At 37.3% G+C, this 25,613-nt stretch overlaps 1 protein-coding gene across 7 annotated transcripts in view; it reads left to right on the forward strand.

Annotated features, from left to right (window-relative positions):
* LTBP1 (latent transforming growth factor beta binding protein 1) overlaps positions 1-25,613 on the forward strand; it is a 177,988-nt gene that overhangs the window by 76,052 nt on the left and 76,323 nt on the right. For all 7 annotated transcript variants that reach the window (XM_042823309.1, XM_042823790.1, XM_042823473.1 and 4 more), the window contains 4 exons: positions 5,354-5,578; positions 8,280-8,557; positions 19,016-19,118; positions 23,871-23,942. In XM_042823309.1, coding sequence (XP_042679243.1) covers positions 5,354-5,578; positions 8,280-8,557; positions 19,016-19,118; positions 23,871-23,942 — 678 coding nt within the window. The remainder of the gene's footprint in view (positions 1-5,353; positions 5,579-8,279; positions 8,558-19,015; positions 19,119-23,870; positions 23,943-25,613) is intronic.

The raw sequence follows: 25,613 nt of genomic DNA on the forward strand, positions 1-25,613 counted from the left end.
AGAACTAAAATGTGATTTTTAAAATGCAGTAGTCATTTCAGTATGTGTATCTTTTTAAGTAGCTTATTTTATGAAAAACTTGAAGCTCAGGATTTCATATGTAAAGGAGCATTAGGTAGCCGTTTGGAATGTACTCTGTTGACAATTACAAATATAGGAGCTCAGAATAAGGAGAAATCAAATCCTAGGAGTATATAAAATAGATGTTAGTGTTTTTATTCACAATTGGTGTCCAGGAAGTCTGATAAAATCGGCCTCTGATAATGAAGTACTTCAGCAGGAACATTCTTGGAAGCACACTCTTATTCTATTCTATTTTGCTGTCCCCTGTTCCTATCAGTTTACATCTTGTCATAGTATATGTTTAAATTCATACAGTTTCAGGGCAATCTGCATTTGGGTAAGGTTACTTAAATCTAATTACACTAGTAATTAACTAATTCATTATTATTTTTTTTTACTATAGAGATTTCTATATGTCCTGTTCTCTCTAACGTTTTCATAAATTACTTGAATACAGGATTAAAATGTATACTAAATTAGTTTGCAGATGGCACTTAATTGGTAAGAACTGTTGACTCCCTCGATAGAGAGACCTTGCAGAAAGATAGAGAGACCTTGCAGAAAGATCTTTACAAATTGGAGGACTGGGCAACCATCACTCACTTGATGTTTCAAGAGCTGGATCCTGCACATTTGACAGGTCAACCCTGGATATATGTGCACACTGAGACAAGGCTGAAGGGCAGCCCTGTGAAAAAGGATCTGGGGAGTCATGTTTGGCAATAAGTTTAATATGAGCCAGCAGTGTGCCATGTCAAACCAAGGGGGCCAACTGTACCTTGGGGTGCCCCAGGTCCAGCACTGCCACCAGCTGAGGGAGAGGGGTAGTCCTGCTCTGCTCTGTGTGACCTCACCTCCAGCACTGGCTGTGGGTTGGGTGCCACGGCATGAAAAGGACATAAACCTATTAGCAGGTGTCCAAAGGAAGGCTACACAGATGGTAAAGGTCTGGAGGAGAAGAACCACAGCATTACAAGAACATCATTCTATAGGACAGTGCTACGCTTCCATGCATACAATCCCTTCTTTCATATGAAGAATGAGTTGGAAGATCTGTGCCAGTTTTTGCATTTTCTGTATGCTTAATAACATGGAAGAAAGATGCACAAACTGCCAAGGGATTTAGAATAACTGTGTAGTACTCAGACAAAATCAACTAATTCATAGAAATACTGTGATCTAGTGAGCAGTATTGAGGTTCTTGGAGAGCCTGTTGATGTACTTGAATCATGCTTACGCTGGAATAGCTGATAGCGAATAAGTCAGAAAGGCAAACAATGATGAGGGGAAGTGTGAGATAAACTCGTCTGTTCCCTGAGGTGCATATGAAAAGTGATTTGGAAAGCTAGATGAGGAACATTTCAAAAGTCATCTTAATTTTCTTCAACACTTTGGCTGTAGGAAGAGAGTTTACGTACATCCTCAGGGTTCATTTTTGTAAGTATAGGCTGTTTTCTAAGGATTACAAGGATTTAAGTTCTTGGAATTTGTTTTGCTGCACATCATTATGATTAAACAAAAACATTCAGTCTTGATTAAATTAGTTTTTTTGGAGCTGTTCAAGGTCATCTAAGTATCTTGAAAACAAATTAGGTGATATTGTTACAGTCCAATCCATAGCCAGGGTAACTTTTTCAGGACTTGTGTTGTAAAGTTCCTTTTTTTCTCTGAATCCTGCCTTTTTAGACTCCCTGTGAAGGCATCTGAAACATCACACCTCTGCCAGATCAGAATAATCAAGATCTTTGATGCCAGCGAAATCAAAGCTTGTAATTACCAGTTACTTGCTCAAGAATGAGGAAAAAACTTAGTGTTTCTAGATGCTTAAACAAGTCTTCATGTATCTGAAGGATGAATATTCGTTTGTATTAACAAACTGTTAAATCTGTTCAATTGTATGTTGGCAGTTCCTTAATATACCATTAAGAGATTCGATTTACTAGTCATCACTTGTATAAAGTGAAGAATTTGTTGCTTTTCTTAGGTCTGTTAATCCTTTATTTTGTTTGTAAGATACTCACATGTGAACAGACATTTCATGTCATCTTGTGCAGGTCTGTCTGTGTTTTTATCAGACTCTGAGCAGCTAGAGGATTTCACACCATTACAAATGTTTTTATTTCCTTCTTTCTCCCCTTTCAGAGGAAATGAGGAGGAGCCCAGTGAGAATCGGGCTCCAATGGATCCTTTGTCTGAATGGAAGTTATGAATGTATGTGCAAAACCAGCATCTTCTAACTGTCTCCCAGTGCCTGGGTCTGGGTTTTGTCAGAGTGGTTTTGTCAGAATGTCCCCTATGCCTGCTGGCAGCTTTCAGCCTTTCTGTTTGTTTAAGTTCTTTAACCTCAATGACAAAATAAAACACAGAAAAAACTCTCATCAGAAGTTGAGCTGTTCAAACATCCACTGGCATTGTATCCTGTTTCTGCCTTAAGTGGTCCTTTCCCCAGGGCTCCTTGCTCTTAGTTAACCTGTTATTCCCAAAACATTGTCAAAGAAAAGTGGCATTTACTTCCTCCACCTTTTTGGAGGCCTACTTCCTTTCAGCTCACTTTTCCTGAGTGGTCTGTGTGTAATCCTAGATCTGATATAATTAGTTGCTTGTGATTTCCAACACTGGTGTCATAATCTTAGCCCTTTCTCTGTCCGTAAACTACCTGAGGAAGCACCAGAAGTAGCATATGTGGGCCTACTATGCCTATTTAAAATTGCCAAATATGTTAGTTCAATGTTCATCGTTTTCTTCTTTTTTTGACAAAGTTCTCTATTACTCATAAAGTTTGCCATTTGAGATTATCTAGTTTAGCCCAAACATGCATCCTATTGGTTCTTACATGGCTGAATAGGAATCAGAATTGTATAGTTCCATATTTATTTATTTTTATTACAGAATTTCATGTTTTCAGAATATATGTAATGTAGGCTCATTTAAAGTTCGTTCTTCATGCACTAGGCCAGACACTCAAAAGATGGAAATCGATACATTCTTCACTATTAATTTTTAGACTTGTTTTTTAAGAAGTTTGTTTGCATTAATTGCACAAGTTACTTATGTGAATAATCACTGCAAATCACAATGGAGAGAGAACAAGAAGTCCTATTCTGTTGTTATCTTCCTGTCCGGAATGTTTAGCACAACTCTTTGAAGCAGAACTTTTGGTCTGCTTTCAGAAGAGGAGTGTCTGGTCAGGGAGGGTTACCCAGTGATGCTGCCTTCCCGAAACCAGCTGCTTTATGGGAACAGGTGCTCAGAAGAAATTGATTGGCTTTGGTGAAAATACTGACTATATCTGTATTATTTAAAGGTTGTTTTTTGCTCGTTTCCTTGTCGTCTTGGGGCCAGGGAGAGCAGAAGGAAAGTTGATGGGTTAGGCTTTTTAATGCCTTCCTCAGTGAGACCTTTTGATTCACGTTACTCCTCTCAAACACCTGACTGCTATCACCTGATACTGCTTAAGGCTGTGTTATTGTGCGATGTGTTCTCAGCCTTGCTTAAGCAGATCTTTGCAAGCATCTGAGAGTCATTGTGCGTTGTTGCCGTTAAGGTAAACCTACTCACTTGGCCAATACATAAAGAATTGGTGTGAGAGAATGATCTTGCTTTCATTACTACTGGGATCAAATTGCCTTTCATTTTGTTCTGATGTATGGTCTTTTCTGCAAGAATGTCTTTTGTATGCTTGGATGAAGTCACAACAGCTTTCTAATGACCGAAAAATCGAGGCCTGTCATGGAGAAGGCTAGACTGCCTTTTGAAGGCATCTTAGCATCTTGCTGCTAATTTGCAGTCCTATGGCTTGAAGTACTTTTGATCAGTACCAGTACTGGAAAATTGGGATAAGGCAATAAAAATATTAAATGAACACTTGCAGAATAGGGCAGAAAAAAACAGTTTTAGTTGTTTATGTTTGTGTACTGACCCATCTTGGTGATGAGGTGAGCACATCCCACATCCTGTCAATGCTATGATGCTCTGCTCCAGGGCAGCCTAGTTGCTGTGTTTCTGTAGCACTTCTGGGCCAAGTGAATTACACAGCTGCTCAATGTCCTGTTTGCCTTCTTGTGACACACAACATATGAATTCTTTTTGAAGTACTGTTATTAGTATTAATAATGGCAACAAGCTGTGGAGGTCTAGAGATGATACCCCTTGGGCCAACAAGCTCCAGGTTCCTAATGATCTTATCTACAGTTCTACATTTTCATTGTAATTCAATATAAACTGAGCGATAGCAATCCAAGAAAATTACTTGCAGAATTGCTGCAAGTCTAGATTTTTTTCTTAAATTATTCATTCAGCCAGAGTCTTATCTTAAAACAGATAACAAATGGATACACATGTTATTTTTCCAGAAATCTCAAACTTTTGAAAAAAATGACCTTAGCTTGCCTTGTACAAAAGTACAGTATTAATCTTGTTTTTATATCATTTAATTCTTGAAAATGTTGACAGCTCAGTTAGATTGTCATGATTATAAAGACCTATACCACATTTTCAGAATGTACTGAGCTGTTTGTATGTAAGTTAAGAAACATTTTTCATTTGATGTTTTTTTTTTAATGTTTTGTCTGATCGTTTACATTGCTGTAAATGTGCAAATGCTAACTGGCACAGGGGTAATATGCCTTCTCTTTACATTAGAATTTCAGCATTTTAATGACTTGGAAATTTGTCTCTGAAATTATTTTAATAGAATTTACACTTTTATAACACGTCTGTACATCAACATCATCAACAAGTCTGTACAAATTATTTTATCTGAGAGAGAAATGTCAAGCAAAAACACGGGCACTCAGTAAGACGTGGTTTTCCTGAGAGTAGCTGAGGTTTACAGTGAAAAGAAGTTTTCCTCAGTACAGTTTACTCTCCAGTGGAGTTTTTCCATTGTCTTTCGGAGAAGGTTAGGAGGCCCAAGGTAATAGAAATGGAAGGCTGACTGAATAGAAATACCTGTACAATAAAGGTGCAGCCAGGCACAGTATTCCTTTAGTCTTGCTTAAACGCATAATGAAATAGTGGTACCTCTGAAAGAAGAATGTTCTTGCTGTGTTTCTCATGAAAAGAAGATGTGGAGCAGGCAGAGGGTGCAGAAGGAGGGGAAGGAAAGTTGCTCTTCCACAAGGTAATCAAAGTGTGTCAGATAGATAGTCATTCCTCAACTGTCAGATGAATAAAGGTCTCAGCCTTTTTCCTTTCCTCTTTGACTGTTGTGTGACATGTAGTCAGATAATACTGATTGTAATTACAGTTAAAGTCATTAACAAGACTTTTCTTTCTGCTTTTGTTTCAGTTATTTGCCATCTTCCCTGCATGAATGGAGGCCAGTGCAGTTCTAGAGATAAATGCCAGTGCCCTCCTAATTACACCGGCAAACTTTGTCAGATCCCCGTGCAGAATGGCAATACTCCGAAACTGTACCATCACCCACAACAAATGAATAAGGCTGTAGGATCACAAATTATTCACTCAACTCATACTTTACCACTGACAATGTCTGGACAGCAAGGTGTAAAAGGTAATTTATTTTATTGATATAATTGTTTTTTTCGTTTGGAATTGATTTTATTTACTTATCAGGATTGAAAAAAAAATCTAACATAAAGCTAACTATGCAATCTATGTTTATCTTTGTTATATCAATTGGCAGAGTCCTGGAAGTTAATTTAATAGTCAGCTTTATAAAGTAGGGAGTCCATGATATCATTCAATTAAACAGAACTGTCTTTCCAGATAGTATAACCAATGTCAAAGGAACAAAAGAAAAAAAGAAAAAAGGTTTTTCTACTACTACATAAATGCTGTAAAGAAGGTGGTGGAAATAGTTTCCAGTGACATGTTCAAGTATTAGTCCCTAAAGCTCTCCGGAGTGTTTCTCACTTGAAATGGGGTATGGTGGTATGGGGAAGGACAGAAACACATTTAGGAGCACAGAAATTTATTTCTGTGGCTATTTAACTCCAGATCAGATTATTGTAGACAAAATGTTGAAACATAAAAGTAGTTTCTTTTATTTTCAGATTTTCAAAATCTGAAAATTTTCAGATTTAGAAAAATTTTCAGATTTAGAGTGCCTGTCTTAAAAACACAAAATAGATCTTTCATTGCTTAGGAGTCTAACCTCTTAAATATTTTCCTGTCCCTCAATTCCAAATTAGAACCGTCAACAGTTAAAAATGTTTGCTTCCCTTTTGCATTCCTAAATGAGGATGTTGTAGGGAGGAATGGCTAATTTTGTTCAAGAAAAGTGCAAAACATTTCATCCTGAAATGGCTAATAGAAATCAAAATTAATCAGCCGATCTGTGCAGCAGTTCAAAACCTGGAGAGGAGATCTGTGATAACGCTGCTTGGGAATCATAGAATGGTTTGGGTTGGAGGGGACCTTTAAGATCATGTAGTTCCAACCCTCTTCTACAGGCAGGGACACCTCCCTTTAAACCAGGCTGCTCACAACCCCATCCAACCTGGCCTTGAGAACATCTCCAGGGAGGGGGCATCTACAACCTCTCACAGTTCCGGTGTCTCATCATTCTCACAGTAAAGAATTTCTTCCTAATATCTAGTCTAAATCTACTCTCTTCCACTTAAAAACCCAGCAGATATGCCAGGCAGAAAAGCTAGTGGAAGAGATCCCTTTCATACATAAAACAGTTACGATTTGGAATACAGATAATGATTTAGTATTAGTTATGTTCTTATCACAGGTAAACTATTCTCACTTGAATCACCCTTCAAAAGCCATCTTCCCTAGTAGAATTAGAAAGGCTTCACTATTTCTCCTTCTGAATCTTCATGCATTTACCTGAAATAGATCTCACTTAGCTTAAATTTTGATTTAGGTTGTTTTCTGCTACAAGCAAGGTTTGAAGAGCCAGAAAGACCCTGAAGCCATATTTTCCTGACTTAATACTACCTTCTTATTGGTGTTGCTCTTGGGAATATTCTGAAGGTTTTCCTAAATGAAACAATGCAGAACAAAGTAGACATAAATTTGGGGGTATTTCTTTTTTGTTCCTTTTTTTTGGTTTGTTGGCTTTGTTTGTTTGTTTTCCCTAAGAATAACTATGAGAGACCAGTTAATACTGAAAATATGCCTGGCAAAATCAAAATAATGTGAAAAGAAGAAATTCTACAAAATAATATTATTACAAAACAGCTAAGATAAATGAAGTATGCTTTCCAAGAAATGAAGCTGTGAGGGTGAAATTTGTGAGATGTAAAGATATCTAGATGAGTTTAAAAGAGCAAGGAGGAAATTCAAAAGACTCAGCAATCCAGTATGCATTTTAGAGGAAGTAATGTCATGACATTTGTCTGTTGTCGAAGCAATCTGATGTTTAGTTGTTAACTGGCCTCAATTTGGTCTATGCAGTACTTGCTGACCAGAGAGCTCTAACCAGACACAGTAAATGTTAACTTTGTTATTCAACTTACTAACAGTAAAACTTCTTACATATTTCTTTCCCTTATCCTCTCCCAACTACTCAACTGAGTTGAATGTTTTAAGAACGTTTTTGTTTCAATGAAAAGAGGCTTGAGGCTCATAAACAGACCAGTGCACACTAAATGTTCAGTGGTTCTCAATCTATAACTAGAATTAAAACTACAACCATGTAATACATACATATATATATATCTGAAAAACATTTCCTCCCTCTTTATCTGCCAAATCCTGGATTCAAAGTTTAGTGATGGGAGTGGTGGTTTTAGATGATTGAGATGCTGGCGGCTATAGCAGGGGCAAACTCCAGACTTGGCAGGTATATAAAGGTGAAGAAATGAAATCCGAAGCGTTTTCTGTGTTCCAGAGAAAGATCATAGATCTGAAAAAGACAGTAAAACTTACTATATATCCAAAAATAACCTGGTAGAATTTTAATTTTGGAACTTTGAATGAGATTCTTTCTATGCATTATGACCACAAATCTTAATCTTGCACCAGTCAGTTTGACATCCATGTTTATGTAGCAGTCTTTACAGTCCTATAATGTCTTTCTTTTCTCCGTGAAGAGTTTTCGTTTTCTTGCTTTGTGAATCAGACTGTATGCATTCATTCACCCTTCCTTCTAATCCCGAAGTTTGAGGGTTGTCTACATTTTTGTCTCGTTAAATCAATTCATCCAAATTCTGAAAGAGATGTCTTAGAGGTGCCTGGGATCTATTTTATGTATGTATTTTGCTACTAACTTTTCTGTGTTTTTCTTTCAATTATTTTAGTGAAGTTCCCTCCTAACATAGTGAATATCCATGTGAAACATCCCCCTGAAGCTTCAGTTCAGATCCATCAAGTTTCAAGAATTGACAGTGCATCAACAGGACAAAAATCGAAAGTACCTCAGCCAGGACATCCACAGGTCTCTTACCAAGGTCTTCCATATCAGAAGACCCAGAAAGGACATGCTACTTACACAAATCAACAACCCATTCCTCATGTGTTTCCTGTTTCAGTTAAAACTCAGCTTGGACGCTGCTTCCAGGAGACTATTGGAACACAGGTAAGAAATATCTGCTTAGGTTTTTGAGACAAATGCCTTTAAAACAACACTATGAAAGACTGAAATAATTCTGCCAGGCTTGATGGGTTCCTGGGTAGTCTGATCTGGGTAGTGACTGGCAACCCCATCCACAACAGGGCAGGGGAGAGGGATTGGAATTAGACAGTATTTGGGGTTTCTTCCAACCCAAGCCATTTTGTAATTCTGTATGATTTTTCATCAACTACAGGGATAAGATGCATTTGACTATCCTTTCTCAAAAGAAAATTCTTTTGAGAATAAACTGTAAAATAGTTTAGAAAATAACATTGTTCTGAAACCTGCTGTTCTTTCAAGAGATATGTTAAGTTTCTGTAGATTTGTATCCCCCATGTTCTGATTTCAAAGTATTTTAGCTGCCTGTTCTCCATTTATGAACCATTTTTCCAAATAAAATAATGACTCAAGTCATAGCTCTATCTCTTCTGATCAAACGTTTAAAGTTATACCATCTTCCACAGCTTGGACCATCCTTTGCTTTAATGAGCCCAATTGCATGTGCATCTCAGCGGTCAGAGTTTATCAAGGAGTTGTAGTTTTCTCTTAAATTCCTTTTCAACAACTACCTAGGTTTGTCAGTATTATAGGCTAATATTTTGACTCTATTTAAATGTGACCATTGAATGGAATAGAGAAATCAGGAAAGCCAACCGAGAGTTTGTTGTTTAAAACTTCATTTTAAAGCAGTATGTTCACACATACTATTTCACTCATACTTTTCAAGTGACTGTTCAAAATCATATTTTCTTTCAGGCTCTTCAGCAACACATGCATATAGCATTGTCATATTTATATATTTCCGCATATATGTAGATATATGGATAGCTTGCAAGAATGTTAGTGAGACACCATTACCAACTGCTTATCACCTTGCCAAGGTTGAATTTTTAAGATGAAATTTTTTTTATTCTTATTGTCCACCTTCGGCATTTCTAAAAATCCGAGTTAACTTTGCATATGGAACATTGAATGCTAGTCTTCACTAACTGTTAAATGCTTGATTTGTTATCCACAGTGTTAGTTCATACTGATGAGATCTTTGAGCTTGTCTATTTCAATAACATAAAAGCCTTAACTTGGGAGTCTGATTCTGGCAAGTTGAAGTATGTGTTTAACTGGAAGCTTATGGATTTGACTGAAAGACACTATGCCTATGTAAAAAAGTAAATCAATCCCTATTTCATAAGAATGAGAATTCTAACAAACATGGCATTATCATGTAATATTTTAAAATACTGCAATTAATTAATAATTAAGATAAAATTCCTTTCTCTGAATGTTAAGCTTTGTACCTTTTATTTTTTACCTATTATGCTGGGTAAATTTCACGTCTGCTCTTTCTGGCACGGGCACAAGGGGGATATTTCAAATATTTATCCATATCTAAAACGTGCTCTGTGCAGTACTTGTCTCTCACATTGCGATGGTTTTAAAGGGGGAGGAAAGGGGAAATCTACTCACATCATCTTCAGGCCTGACTTAGAAACCTATTAAATGCTCAGTCTTGATTTTTTCCATTGGTTTTTGTTTTTTAATACTCCCCTGAAAAACTGTGCCTTTGCAGTGCTCTCAAGAATGGAGACTGTCTCTTAGTTTAGAATAATGTGTTCCCATTTTTTACAAACTTCATTCATATTTAGGTCTCTGTCTTGGACAAGAACATAGTTAGATTTTTTTGTTATTTAATTTTATAGTTCCATTTAGAAATGGTGTTCTGTAGAGCATTTGTTTAAGACCTTGCAGAAAATATAGATTCAAGTGACTTATTCTCCTTTCAATTTTGAAATTGAAATGTTAATATGCTTTTCCTGCGGTCAGACAGTGAATATTATTTATCTGCATGTTTTAAATATACCTTTAGCTGGAAAGTATGCACAGTGTTATTTATTCTTACATAGGCACATTCTAAAATAACTTGCTTTTTTGTTTGTTTCTTTTTTTTTTTTTTTTTTAAATATTGGCTTTCCTAAATACAAGTATTCTTTTTATTTGTACAGACAAGCTGCTAAATTTAGTTTTTCTTCATTAATAGCAACATGTTGCAAGATCTTTCGGGAGTTTAGACTAGATAATTCTGGTATCCTTACTTTTTCAACCATTATCAGTGTTTGGACATTTTTTTGCAGGGCGGATTGTGTAGTTGGCTTGGGAAATGTTTTATTAAATATCCTGAGATCAGAGGTGATTTTATTGTCTATAGAGCAGAATGGAGTGGAAGGATGTGTGTGTGGCCTCCTGCAGGCAAATCAACCAACTTTAAAAAAAGGATTAGCTGAACTTAACATTTTTAGCCTGGACCATAAGTATCAGAATCTTTACTGCTTTTTGTGTATGTGTAGCCATTTTATCTTTTTTTTTTTTTTTTTTTTTTTTTAATATTTCTTTCTCTCTCCATCTTCTTTCTTGAATTTTGTTAAAATAACATTTTCTCTCTCTCTCTTTTTTTTTTTTTTATTTTTTTTTATTTTTTTTATTTTTTTCCCCTCAGCCTTCTATGTAATATTCGTTGTCTCTCATTGCATTCTTTCTCACCCCACCTTAGTTAAATTCCTTTAATGTGTCTTATTAAAAAGCAGTAGTCCTGAACAAACTGTAGGCCGGTTGCTGTACTCAAATCCCACAATAGCCAGGGTGTGTTTTCTGCAGTCAAATTCCAACAGAGTGCATACTGTTTAATTTAGCAACTGGAGCCATCCTGAATTGAAGCTTGGAGGACATTATGCCATGGACAGTTGAAGAACCTCATCATATTGTCAAGCATTAGTTCACTCCTTATTCAGAACAGAAATTCTTCTAGACCTCATATTTGCTCACTTGTCTGTGGTATCACAAGTGACTATAGCCAAAAGCAGTGACCATGAAAAAAGGATACTAAAAGTTTTGTGAAAAGACAGCGGTCTATGTGCTTAGAAGGACAAAAGAGGAGGACAGTGATTGAGAGTGGCTAGATGAAGTTTCCTATTTTAGTTAGAATACATAAAGAAGATTTATGTTTTCATAAATACATATGCACATGTTTGTATACGTTCCTTAACTGTGGTTGTTTTGTGGATTGACCTCAGCACTGGGAAATAAAATGAAGAGAGTAACTACAGAAGTAATGTTAATATTAGAATTTGGAAAAAAAATGTCAGAAGTAAATAGTCTTCTGAATGGTTTTCAACTAATGTTGATTCACCAATTCTGGCTGCCCCTCTTTTCTCCCATCAGTGCATTTAACAAATAGTTCCCCTCTGGTAGGTGTTACAGTGATTGCTTCAGGAGAGCTTGCTACGTTACATGATAGCTTACTATGTTACACCACGTACATCAGTGGTGGTTCATCAACGCTTTCCTGATACCAACAAGATTTTTGCACAGCGTAGCGTAAGCAGGCAGTTAAGGTGCAGACCAGAAAGTGATTGTTGTTGTAAAACAGCAGGGGTCAAACTTGTTCCTGACCTCCTTGTTGTGTGTAAAATGATGTTGAGAAGTTATAGACCTGGAGTTAGAAAACAAATACGACGGGAGCGATAGGATAAAAATGCTACATCAGATGGAGAGCAGTTGAGTTGTGGTCAGCACTGTAAGCTTCTGTGCCTTCCATAAGGACATGGTGTTCTGCAATGTTCTGTACTGCCAGGCATACTGTGTTTCTGAAACATGGAGTCATCCTCAAGCACTGATTTGTAAAATTGTATTTAAAAATCAAGTGAATAAGGGTGGTTCAATTTCTTTTTCTTTCTTAGTTCTTCCTCTTCAGCTGCTTTTGACTGTAATTCTAATACATATGCTTTTGTTATGACACAGGATATCTTTCCCAAAATACTTCTACGTTGTCAGCAGTCACCTAATAACAATTGTTATGTTAATCTCAAATGCTATTAAATTTGCTTTATCAGTGCTTTGATTTTAAATTGAGAAAAGAAAGCAGATACCTACTATCTGCTGAAATTTATATGAAGAGAAGTTAGCTAATGTTTTCTAACCTTGAGTACACTTTGAGTCTGTTAAAATTTTTCTTGCATTTTTTAATGGTTCCTACATTTCAGTATTTTGGCTGGGTGTTTTTTTTGTTTGTTCGTTTGTCTTCTCAGAATTGTTTTGGTCTCTCTTTTGCATAACTATGAAGAGGAGGGTGTTTTTTGCAAAACAGATAGGAATTGTAGAAGCTGATTCCAGATTTCTCTAAGGCGAGACTCTTTATGGCTGTTTTTCTTAAATATCTGTTTTACTTAAGGAGACTTCTGGTATAACTTCAAAACAAAATAATTATTTTTTTTTAATTCTGAAGAAAGACTGATTTTAATATCTTTGCCTGGATGGAAGCAATATTCCAAAATGTCCAGACGAGACTCTGACTAAGAAACCAGCTCTGCCTATATTTGCTCATTCTTCTTCCCTGTCTCTCAGTTGTACTGATGCAGCTGCAGAGAATGTATGGTCTACTCTCTGAAATGGTCACAGAAATCATTTCAGTTAATAATGCTCTCTTCTGACCCTCTTTTTGGGGATTGTATTAAATTCAGATCAACTGCATGCCACAGTTTTCAGGTGACATGTTCTACCCCTTGTTTGTCAGTGGTTTAATGAATGATGCTTTGTGGTCTCTTGCAAAATGCCGTGAAAAGTGTTATAGAAAAGATCTGCACTTATTATGACCCCATTGAGTAGGGAAGCTGAATTAGAGTTGTTCTGGTATTATGAGGCAAGGCTTAGTATATTATGATAAAACATTGAAATATCCTATTAAAGAAAACCAAAATGTATCATTTATAGCAGACAAGAGAAGCATCTTTTGATAGTTATACATATGCATTCAGATATGTTTCAAGGGCTGCTATGTTCTGAACAGCAACAAATGTATTTGATAAGCAGAAGTCAGTTGATCAGCATTTTTGTGGGATACATTTTAATGAAAATTGTTTCTTTTTCAGTAATGCCTCTTACAGGAAACATTTATCTTGATTTGAGCAACCCCCCTCCTCTGCTGTTGGAGTTGGTAAAATACAAAATCACACAAGTGATAGGTGACAGCCAGAAAAACTTAGGAACTGTCAGTGCTGTATCAGTGCTGTATCAGTGCTGTATCACCATAAATTCTGACTGCAAATCATCAGGCGTTTACTTAACTTGGTTGACATGAGGACACACAGTGACCGTGTACTGAACTTAGAGAGCACGCACACACTTTTTAGGAGCAGAACTTAGATCACTGCTGAGTAGCAAAGTATGTTGATTGTTTTTAGTGAGTGACCTAATCTTATCTGTCCCTACTGTATGCAGTATGTTCATAGCACATGTAGTCTGGAGGTGATGACAGTAGTAATATGCCAACTGAAGTTATTCACTCAGCCATAAGAATGCCCCTCATGAACTTCAGATTTAATAAAATGTTTGCTTTGCAGGTAAATTTCAGAGGTTTTTTTAATTTTTTAATTTTTTTATTTTTTGACAACTGTATGAAATAAACTTCTGTATTTGTATTCTTAAGGCAAGAAAAAAAGGATGGAAGTAAAATTTTCTGCTCCATTTTGGTGCTTTTTCTCCTAAAGCGCTTCTAAAGTACTTTTTTTCCTTTAGAATAGTCTTAAAAATACCATCTCATAAAATAAAATAACTGTCTGGAATTCCTTGAAGCTCATGGTTTGGCTTCTGAAGTTTTTAAACAAATAGGCTGTCAGAAATCAGTGTGGATTCATCTGCAGGATTGATGCTTCATTCACAATGGATTTTTTGCAAAATCAATACCCCAAAGTATCAGGAGATTAAAAGATGTATCCAGATACCAGAAACACCAAACATTGTTCTAATTACTCGAATAAAAGAAAGCTGGGTGATTTTTGCTTGCCTAAGAAGAATGTTCTAGTTAAGCCAAAGCAAATTCTTTACCAGTTCTTTTAGAAAGTCTGGAAGCATTTAAGTTCTCTCCTCTGCTTTTGAGACAATGGCTGCTAGTGTGCCAGTGCTACAGCGGATAATGCTCTTCATTTGTATCAACCTGTCACTCAGCTTATGGTCAGTACGCTAATTAAGTGTGTTTGTAAATTGTTTCAGTAATAGGGTTTATTGAGTTTGGGGTTTCCCACTCTTTTTGTAATACCTATAGGAAAAAAAAAAAGGGGAGAAAGAAGTAACAATCCAAGGTCTGTGCCTGTTGAATAGTTTACAGAAAGTTAAACAGTGTATCCATTCTCTTCTGCTATTGTGGTATGTGAAATGCGGTCTTTGGAGCTGAATCCCAGAGTCATTAGCTATTAACTCGGGCAAAGCACCTATCGATTTCAATCATAGTTAATCATGTGACACTCCTTTATTTATGCCTGTATTGTGGTTTTAACTAATAGCTCGTGACAGGGATTTGTAGATGGGTCACGCAGGAGTGAGAGTCTCAGGAAACCTTCTGGTCCTTTATCAGAGCCCTTTGCGACTGTCCTGACACTAATTGCTGGACTGGGCTCCCTACTGCACTTCAACAGGAGCTGAATACATTCCTCCTACTGCCTTAGCGGGGGGATTTCGAGGATGTAATCCTTCCTTTTCCCAAGCATTGGAAAAGATATTAGTAGTGGTGCACAACTCAAGTACTGTTAGCACCGTGGAGGTGGGACAGACGCTGGACAAGGGAACAAAGAGGTGATGTGGCTTGGGGTTGCCTTTGTGCACCAGCACAGGGTCAGCCAGAATTCCAGTCGAACAGTGGGAATATTTGGTACTTCGGTTATATAAAATATTGGCATAGAAGCCCAGGCACGCAAGGAGAAAATATGTGGACTCGAAACAATACTTTCAGTGTCTGTGAGTGCTTTACCCTGGAAGAACTTTGTTTTATAGCAGTACCATGTGTGCTTCATAGTGCTGCTACTGCTGAGCCCCTTTCAGCACAGTTTAAGCTCTTTTATACCAATCCTTCATGTCTTTTTTACCTTCTGAGCCAATAGGAATCATGTCAAAACCATAACATTGTGACAGATGTATCATTCATGAAAATCTGTTCTCTCTCTGCGAGGAGTTTTCCAGAAGCCCTCAGGAATAAGGCTGGATTAGTTTAAAATATGTATGGATGATGGATAGAAAGTTGTAAACCTAAACATAGAAAATGGCGTCACCTTCATGCATAATACAAGCTATGTGCATGTGTTTAGCTTCATCGCTTATTTTAGTCCTGTGCTTATGTGTTGGAGTTGTATTGAATAGTGAGACAAACTAAAAATAGGCATGGATTCCCCCAAGTGACTTTTCCAGTCACTTGTGACTCAGAGACTGGAATAGACTTTCTGAAGAACTAATGAGTTCTTCTCAGTGGTAGGAAGTGGATAAGATTTTTGACGAGGAGAGAAATTACCTAAAAGTTCTTGAGACCTCTAGAAACAGAGCTTCAATTCAGTAATGCTTAGGGCCTGAGAAAGGGAGGAACATCGTAAGAAATTGTTACTGGCTCGGAAACAACTTGTGCGGTGCCATGAGTATTGAGAGTGTCTGAAGTGCTGTTAGAGTTACCAGAGAAATTAGGGTTTATTAGCCGTAGAAGAATGCGCTGTTTCTGCTTGGCTTAGTACTTTACAGAGCAATCATTTTTTCTGATACATAGCTCCAAAATTACATAGGCCTCATACTACAAGGAGCCCCATGTGGCAGTTGGCTTTTCCTCGCTGGCCAGTTTCTACAATGATCTGGACGCTAACCAAATTATTATCGATTCTTCAAGCTTTAATTCACCATAGAGGCAGTGGGAGCAGCACCTTTAAACATTGCCAGTTTTTACTGACAGGACTACAAACCACAGTTGCCAGATGACTCAGACTTTGGCATCCTTATTTCTGCTCATGGTTTTTTATGGAAATTTGAAAAAGTTATGACCACGGAGATCATGATTTTCAGTAGAGTGCAAATGCTATAGCACCACACCTAAACTCAAAATAGGCTTCAGTCCATCTTCCTCCTCCTTTCCTTTTTTCCTTTCTAATTTTTAACCTTTATTTTGCCTTTCATTTACTATTGCTATATTACACCTTTTCTATTTTAGGAGGGAGAAGAAAGTACTAGTTAATGATGGCGTGTTGCCTGTCATGTCGGCTGTCATGTCAGTGTAGTCTTGCCTCTTCATGTGCATACTGCTGGAATGTGTCCTTGAAGCCTGTGACCTTGCGAGGAGCACAGGGTGTTACGTTATCTGCCTGGCTGCCCAAAGTCTCAGTTTCTGAGATCGTAAGGGGAGGTGCAGCATCAGCCTCAGTTCCTCCCACTTCTTTTCAGAGGGAGAAGAGTTGTAAAACTGAGGCACAAAGCAGGGAGGGAGAGTTGAGTAGAAATTGCTGGAGCAGGCTCTCACAAACTGCCACAGAGTATGACTTGAGTCTAAGAGGTTCCTACTGGGGAGAAGCAGTACCTGCTCTTTGAAAAGAGTTTAACAGATGTAAATAAAGTAGAACAGTCTTCTGAGAGCACCCTCACTTCGCATGTAACTTGAAAAGAGCAGTGTTGTGTAAAGGCGTAATGTGAATTCTATACTTTTTTTTTTTTTTAGTTTAGTTTTTTTAATTGGAGGAGACATTATTAGTAATCCTCAGCTAGTTCCCATTTTGAGAAGAGCTGAGGTGCTGCAGCACACTGGAGGTGTGCAGAATTCCCTCTTCTCGCACCTTGCCTGCCTTTGTGCCTGACTGAGAGTTGCTTCTGAAATCAGATCGGAGTGTAACTGAAAGATCAGGAATGGTCAGTGATGTACTAATCCTGCCAGTTCTCAAGTAGCAGAGAGCAAGATAGCCCAAAAGATGTGCTCAGATAGTGCATGCCTGGGCCTACATCTGAAAAGCATAGATATGTTACTGCTTTAACATTGCCAAATACAATCCAGGATACAATTGTTTTTCCCTAGGAGCATGGGAAAATTTGGGACAAGACCATATGCAGGCTTCTACAGAGTATCTTCTAACCTGTCCAGGTGCTCTGTTCTTTCTGCTGTGCATGTATCATCTCCAAATGTGGCTCAAGGCACAAATGGTGCTACCACCTATTATATAGGTATGATGGGCAGAGGCACACAGTAACTTTGCTGAAGTTGCTCTGGTACTAAAGCTCCATCTCGTATAGGAGGCTTGGGCAGAGGATGCTCCTGGCTGCTCAAACATGAGTTATTTGATGTTTAAATTATGCTTCTTTCACTTTGTTGCTGAGATATTCCACAATATTCCTAGGGAATGTGTGAGAAAGGGGCTGTGAGGATGCTTGGAATGGTACCTTGCCAGTCCTCCCCATAGGAAGAGGGAACCCACTGATATGTTAGAGCTCTGTACTGTATGGTGGCCTACTGTCCTGCTGGTATTCAAACTGTGAAGCCTTATAGAGTAACTTTGTACTTCAGGAACATCAGTGACCTATGAGCATTTGCATACTAGAAGAACTTTAAGAAGCTGAGAAGAAGCTGTCAGTGCCTGTATGTTCAGCATGCATCTCCACTACAGAGTGACAGGGTTATCAGTAGAAGTGAATGCAACCACAAGGCCATGCAGCCTGTGCTGGAGGACAAGACAGCTATCTTAAGCTGAAAAATAAACACTGGTGGTCATTTGGTTCAGAGGTTTTTATATTTAGTCAGGAAGTTAGATCAGGGAAGGTTCATTCACTCTAGTGCAAATTCACACTTCAACGCATTTGAATTATTTCCTGCAATGCCTATTTATATCAGTATTTGCTTTTAAAGTGCACCTGTTATGCACTTCTCTCACGCTTTGAGTGCTTTGATTTTGAACCTAGTTGACAAGTGTAGATGTACTTCTTAATGTCTTTATCTCTCATAGAGAAATACATTTTAACTTTGTTTCTTAATCAGGAAAAAAAATACAGGAAGTGATTGGCTTAGAAATGATTGCAAGATCAGTTTAAATATTTGCACGAAGCATTTTGAGTAATGCATCTCACTAACTTTGACAAGAGTCATGTATTCCTTAATTCTTCATTATCTGAATAGCAGAATCTTATGTAATAATTTGGCAATTTTCAGTAACAGTCACAAACATTAAACGTAAGTTGACAGAAAGTTGAGCCTTATTAACATAGGAAATAACAATATAGAAATCAGTTATACTCTTTAAAATAATACTTTTTTAAGCGAGTAATTTATTTAAAATAATGTACATGGCTTTCGAAAAAGCAGAGGAGGACAGTTTTGTGACGAAGAATAATATACTATCTATTTTCTTCTCTTTTATCTTCCTTTTGAGTTTGAAGCAGAAGAGGGTAATAATATAACCAAACCTGCTCATTCCTGTGCAGAGAGCCATTCATGGGCATTGTTTAAACTTGGCTAAGAGCTCAAGTCATCTGTTGGTGCCTCAGTTACAAGAAGCTGACCCAAAATGATTGAAAGAGAAACATGATCCTACAGGTGAGTATCATGCAACAGCACTAACCTGAATATTCTTTACCCAACTTTTCCAGTGTGGCAAAGCACTTCCTGGTCTTTCAAAGCAAGAAGACTGCTGTGGAACAGTGGGTACTTCCTGGGGTTTTAACAAATGCCAGAAGTGTCCCAAGAAGCCATGTAAGTGTTTCTTTGTTGTTATTCTCTGGACAAGTTTGTAACTTCTTTTCTCAAGTAGTAGTTGCTCTTTTTTTTTCTTTTCTTTTCTTTTTCTTTTTTCTTTTTTTTTTTTTTTTTTTTGTGGGAGGAAAAGAAAAAGAGAGAACACACCATGCTTTGATTAGGGGCAGGTTGCAGAAACTGGAATTCTCTTGCATGCCAGCAGTTACAGTACGCAGGCACTCAACACAGCCAACAGTGCTAGTGTGGTTGTGGTTTTTTTCTTTTTTTCTTGCTTCCTCCTCTTCCTCTTAGGCAATGATGCACTGTTGCATTTTTCTCAAGAAGGGTAATGACATTGAGTCATCTTGCCTCTCCAGCTGGATTTATTTATTTTTTTTTAAAAAAGTCTGTACAGAAATTTTAAATTATAGAGGCGCCAGTTACTGGTTGGAGTGAATGCAATGACCTCCTGAGACTGCGGATGAACTTTCAAGTTTGGAGCCAAATTTTTCTAGGCTCTAAATTATCAGTTATACATGGTTTTTTGCTCTGTTTTGGAATAACTTCCTTGACAATTTAACTGTGACAAAGACTTTCCTCACTGGTTTGTTATGATTTGACATGATGTTATAATGAGAAAGAAATTCCAGATGATAAGTGCAGCTATCCTCTTAAACTTTTATGAATTATGCGGTTATTGCACAAAATCAGCAGTACTTCTGTCATTTATTATATTTATCACTCAATGAAAGAATAAAATGGTGAAGTTGCAAACGGAGTTAGATCTCTGTTAACAGGCCCAAAAGTGGTGCAAGAAGCTGCAGTCATTATCTAGGTCTCCAAGGCCACTGTTACTCCTACAGATGGCTACTTCCTATAGAAGTACTCCTTCACGTATTGTGATACATGAAGCATGTTCATTGTTTGATATTTTGGCAAGGTACTATTGTCCACAAGTCTAATGTAATAAATATAACCCCAGAAGAAAATTTACTTTGACTTCCACTTCACTGGCTTCTCCTTCCGCAGAAGAGCCTGCACGACTTTATGAAACATAAAAATTTTATGTTTTGGAGTATGTTTACCTTCTGCTTTGCTTCCAAAAGAGAGCTTATGGGGTAAATTTCTGAATGTCCCTGTTAGTAAATTGCTCACAGGGACATTCCTTTTGTATTAGTGTAACATCACTATGAATTGTGAAATGTGTCCCGATTTTATAGCTTTCTCAAAATGTGTAGCAATTTAATTACAGCTAAAAATTTTGTTCATTAGAAGTATGTGGATGTGCAGAATGTATTGCCTAGTAGATTCAGATTTGCCTCTGGAAAATTGCCCATGGCAGCAGGGTTGGAACTAGAAGATCTCTAAGATCCCTCCAACTCAAACTATTCTGTGATTCTAAGAACTAACATAAATTTTCGGTGCTTAGTTCCAAGGGAAGTCCATGTCTGATTCTTCATAGCTTCAGTAAAAAATGAACTTTCCCATCCTGAAATCCACTCTGGGCAGTATGCTGCTCAGGAAGCTACATAATACCAACACAGTCTGTATGCTGTTAAAGCCAATAGGGAAACGCTGGGGCAAACCACCTTTGAAATCTCGGTCTCCTAGATTCCTCCTAGAAGGTACAGAGAAATGGCTGAACGCAACTGGGATGTACAGCCCTAAAACCTCCACCAGCCTTTATCAATGCATTGAGTAATTTTTTGTAAATACTAATAAGAGGATCATTGTCCTTTTCATATAAAACCTTAGTGGCTAACGCATTTTCTCAAGATGAGGCAATTGAGAGTTCCTTCATCTGCCAGAAGAGTTTCAAGTCTACATTTTATACCTATGAGGAGATGCCTTAATCCATAAAATGAAGAAACATTTCTTGGAACAGGAATGGGAATTCAGTCTCTTTCCTGGTATTGTTAATTACTAATAGTGTGAGTTGTGCTTATCCCTGCCTTCTGACTCAATGAATTTGGAATTGTTTTTTTGAGTTGTAACTGTGATTTCAAGAGGAAACTGTAATTTCAAGAGGAAACAGGGTATGTTATTACTTAAAATAACCCTGTTCTTGTGGTTAAGGTATTCCTGGAAAGTAAGGGTTTGAAATTAAGTGGGATGTGCTTCTCATCTTTATAGGTAGGAGCTCTCAATGTACATTATCTTTCTGCCCTTCTTAGAGAGGAGGAAATGTGTGTATACTGTTTTCCACAGATTAAAATACAGTGTCATCTCCAATTACATTATATCATGAGTATGGCTGGGGAGTTGGTTGCTTTAAGAACATTCACTGACTGAATTGATCAGGAAGCTTTGATCGAAGTATCTGCAATTTATCATTATATATTTTATTTATAAATTATTTAAGCACGATGCTGTTCAATCATGCAATATCTTTTAAAAATCTGCATGGGTGTAAATGGTGAATTTTCAGATTTCTAAGAACTTAAGCGATCAAATTTGGAGTGTTGCAGGAGTTTAAGTGATCTTGCAGCATCTCAGGGTTTTATAGATGTCCAATTTGAACTTAGGCACACAACTAGAACTTTAAAATCTGGATCCGGGCCCAAGTATCCTGTATGTATCCTTTAAATATCCACTGCTCAGTCAGGGACCAGTCCTGTTGCAAAGATGAATGCCTTGGCCTGAGACAATTCCTGCATCTCTAAGTCTGTAGATTATTCAGTGTTACATTAAAATAAAGGAAGAATTTTTGGAGATCTCTGTTTCTGTGAACTTCTACAGAAGAAGACCTTTAAAACAAACTTCATTTCTGTGTTACATGGGAAATATTATGATTGTTCAGGCTTCTTGGTAACAGTTAGTAATTATAAACAGGTTGTCTGAGTGAGTAAAGTGTAAGTAATGTAGGACTCCATCCAGTTACCACATGGATGACTAGCCATCACTTCACAAGCTTCATACACTACTATGACCTGCTTATGTTGCTGCTCTTAGTACAAGGAAGAAGAAGGCTGCCAATAAGCCACTGTTTCCTGTTCAGTGTGGGAGCAGGATGAGTAGGGATGGAGAGATTGAAGTCTCTGACCTCACTCCACCATTAAACTTTCTAGAGCAGCTGAGTCATCATGGAAGGGAAAACGCATTGTGGCACTGAAAAAGGCCTGGCAAAGATTATGGGCTGCTCTCCATGTGCAACTGGAAGAGCTCTGCTTGTACTATGTTAGATCTACAGGGTACTACGGATTATGTCCACAATAACTAGGTGTTTTGGTTTTAATATTAACTGAATGAGCTCTATAATGGGAAGCATGGATAAATTAGGACATAATCAGTGCGAAAATGAATCTAACTCTGACAGCATTAATGGTTAGTGTTTCACTGATGTTTTTAGACCTCACTGTACCCCTCACGATTTTAGTGTTTAACTACTTCATAGCTTCAAGCCATTTTGAAAGTGTCACCGAATCACAGAAACACCAAGGTTGGAAAAGGCCTACAAAATCATCTAGTCCAACCATCCAGTCCAACTATCACCAATAGTTCTCACTAAGCCATGTCCCTCATCACATCGAAAATGTCGTTATGTTCTAATTAAGCAATTATTTGAAATAATCACAGCAATTTAAAATTACCTTACTCCAAAAACTGTGTCTCAAGATCATCACTTAAATTCTTCCAGAGCATAGGAAAAACTTTAAAACAAGTTTAAAAATGTATTTTTTGTTATGTTTCCCCATGTAATGAATTGATTTCCAGTTCTGAACTGTAGGGATAAATGTGCAGTTATGTGCAGTTCAGGCATCACATGTGAAATAATGCCAAGTGAAATCGCGATCTCACTTTGTTCTAATTTGACAGTTTGTGTACACTAAGGATGTAGTGTAATGCTTTTTTTTTTTTTTTTTGGCCAGCTTAACTTTTAAATTCTGACCAAATGTTGAATGTATCCTGTTGTAGCATTCAAATTATGAAAAACTGTTGACTCTTTACTGAAATCACTTTTGTGATCACGATGCCAAACATTAGATCTGTGTGTTTGCTGAAGTACTGGGTTTTGTCAAGAGCTTAGCTTATAACATACAAAGAAGTTACTGGTCTCATTTTTATTATGCTAGAACAATTGAAGAATCAATAAGCAGTTTTCTGTAGTCTCAAAGGCAACCTTAAGTGGAGGAAAGAAACAATAAACAGAAAAAACCTATGTAACAGAACACTTTCTATTTTGTCAAAATTGGACTTTGTATTTTGTGGTGCTGTTACACTCTTGGCAGTTTCCACTGATCAGCCAATAAATCACATAGCCTTCTAAAACTCAGAAAAATTTTTAGGTAAATCAGAGATGTGTCCCCTTTTTCTTTTTGTCTTGCTTCAGACGTTTAGTTGCTTCTGTTTCCTATGCATTTCAAAGAATTTAAATTCACAGTGGTGAAACAAAGGGTGCACTATAATTTGTTTCACATCACGCATATGTATTTTTGCTTTCCAAAGCTATTTTCACTTTTAAAAGCATTGACTTTCCAGGGTAAATCTTCAACCTTATTTTTTCTCAACATGGTATTTGTTGCAGGTTTGTAGAACTAATTATTTGAATATTTGAGTTCAGTGAGGATGATTTCAAAGATGTCATCTTTTTAACTGAGAGCAAATTTGAGTGGATAATGGAGATTGTTAGCAGTAAATATGCAAAAAGATTGAATTAAGTCTACCTGTATTTGAATTTCTGCATAGAGTTATATAATAACTTAGTTATCAGATTCTCCAAATAAGCCTACAGCTCATCAGTATTTAACTGATGTAAATTTTTTTGTTCAGCTTACCATGGATACAGTCCTATGGCAGAATGCCCACAAGGCTACAAGAGGATCAATGCTACGTTTTGTCAAGGTACGACAGTGTCCACTGCTGACTGTGTTTATTTTAAGCACTGTTTTTTTGTGTGATAGATTCAATGATATTTATGACTTAGATGATTGAATCTGGTCTATTTATTTGTATTTGGGAAAAAATGTTGGGATTGATCTATCCATGTGTGTATATATATATATATACACACATTTAACTCTTTCCAGTTACTGACAACATTATAGAGTGTTCTTTGCTCCAGAATAAAAAAAAAAGTTTTAGAACTTCTGTGCATATTTTCATTTTCTTTGGTGTATGAAATGACTTCATAAGGATTTGTTTGCTTTGTTTTCCAGTTTTCATTAGAAATGCATATTCTTGCAATTGTTTTGCTAAACCGTGAGCTTTTAGACTTGCTCAGTTAAGTCAGATGGAATTCACAACAGAGAATATTTCCTATAACCGTCATGCTATTGAGCATATAGAGAATGATTATTTTGGACTTCAGAGGTGAGATGCAGATGGTATTGTAGCCAGATAATGTCACTGGCAAGTGAATATAAAAAACCAAACTATTGAGTGAGTATAGGAAAATGTTTAATTTCTTGTGCTCTGAGAGCATGTCCTGTGGTGGTGTTCTGAAGAGAGAGATGGAAAGGAAGGGAAACATGAGTTCTGGTGTGGCTGATGCTGACCTGTGACCCAATTTATTAGTCACTGTTGCCACTGCAACCATGAAAAGTCACACAGCAAGTAGCTGTGGAGGTGGAAAGATAAAATGAAGGAGTAACTGGTGTTAAAGGATACATGCAGGCACTTTGGAGGTAAAGTTAATTTAACTGAAAGCTCTCTTAGCATGTGGATGAAGAAGTGGTACGTCAGCCTGCTAAAAATGAATTATTTTTAGAAAACAAAACAATGTGGTTTGTGTACCACTAAACACATAATTATTTGTTGCTGCTTTCATTGCATAGAGAGAGGTGAGCTGCTATCTGAAAATTGCTCTGTCAGGCTTTTTAGCCCACCTGCTGCTCAGCTCCCTACCTAGTGGTTTACCAGTGTGCAGAATAGGGGCACTTGGAGGATTGTGAGAGAAAATTGGGTTGGATCAAAATACTGAGAAACTAAACGGAGGAGAGCTGCAAATTGCATCTCAAGAGCTTCTTCCCTGATCTGCAGAGTGATTATAACGTTCTTCTAGTTAACAAAAGGGATGGGGAGATTTTGGTGGCATCATACTGAGGATGACTGCAAAGTGAAACAGTGGAGGTGAATATAAGGCATCCAAGGACCACCTTTTCTTATGTCAAATGAACAGGTGCTGAATATATTTCAGCCATTTCAAAACTGTCTCAGTCTGTATATTAGCTATGCATTTTTTCGGAATATGTAGAAGAGAGGCTATGAAGTGTCTGAAAGGTAACATTATGCACCTGTACCATCATACATCCCTCTGAACATGGTCCAGGCGAGACAGGAACTTAGGATATCTTCAGTAGTTAAGCCCAAACCTGACAGCATACACATGGCATTCCTAGACAGCAGCAACCCAGCAGACATTTAAAGTAGAATAGGGCATTCATTTCTTTTTAAGATTCTCTTACCTAGTTGTTGACAAACATTACTAGATGGAAACCAAGATCCCAAATCGGGGGCTACAGACAGAAAATGGTCTGATTCCTGTGAAAGTTGCCAGAAGTAGTTTGCCAGGAA

This window comes from Centrocercus urophasianus, unplaced genomic scaffold, assembly GCF_019232065.1.
Source record: "Centrocercus urophasianus isolate 14NV4802_14NV808 unplaced genomic scaffold, USGS_Curo_1.0 seq_10, whole genome shotgun sequence".
Lineage (NCBI taxonomy): Eukaryota > Metazoa > Chordata > Aves > Galliformes > Phasianidae > Centrocercus > Centrocercus urophasianus.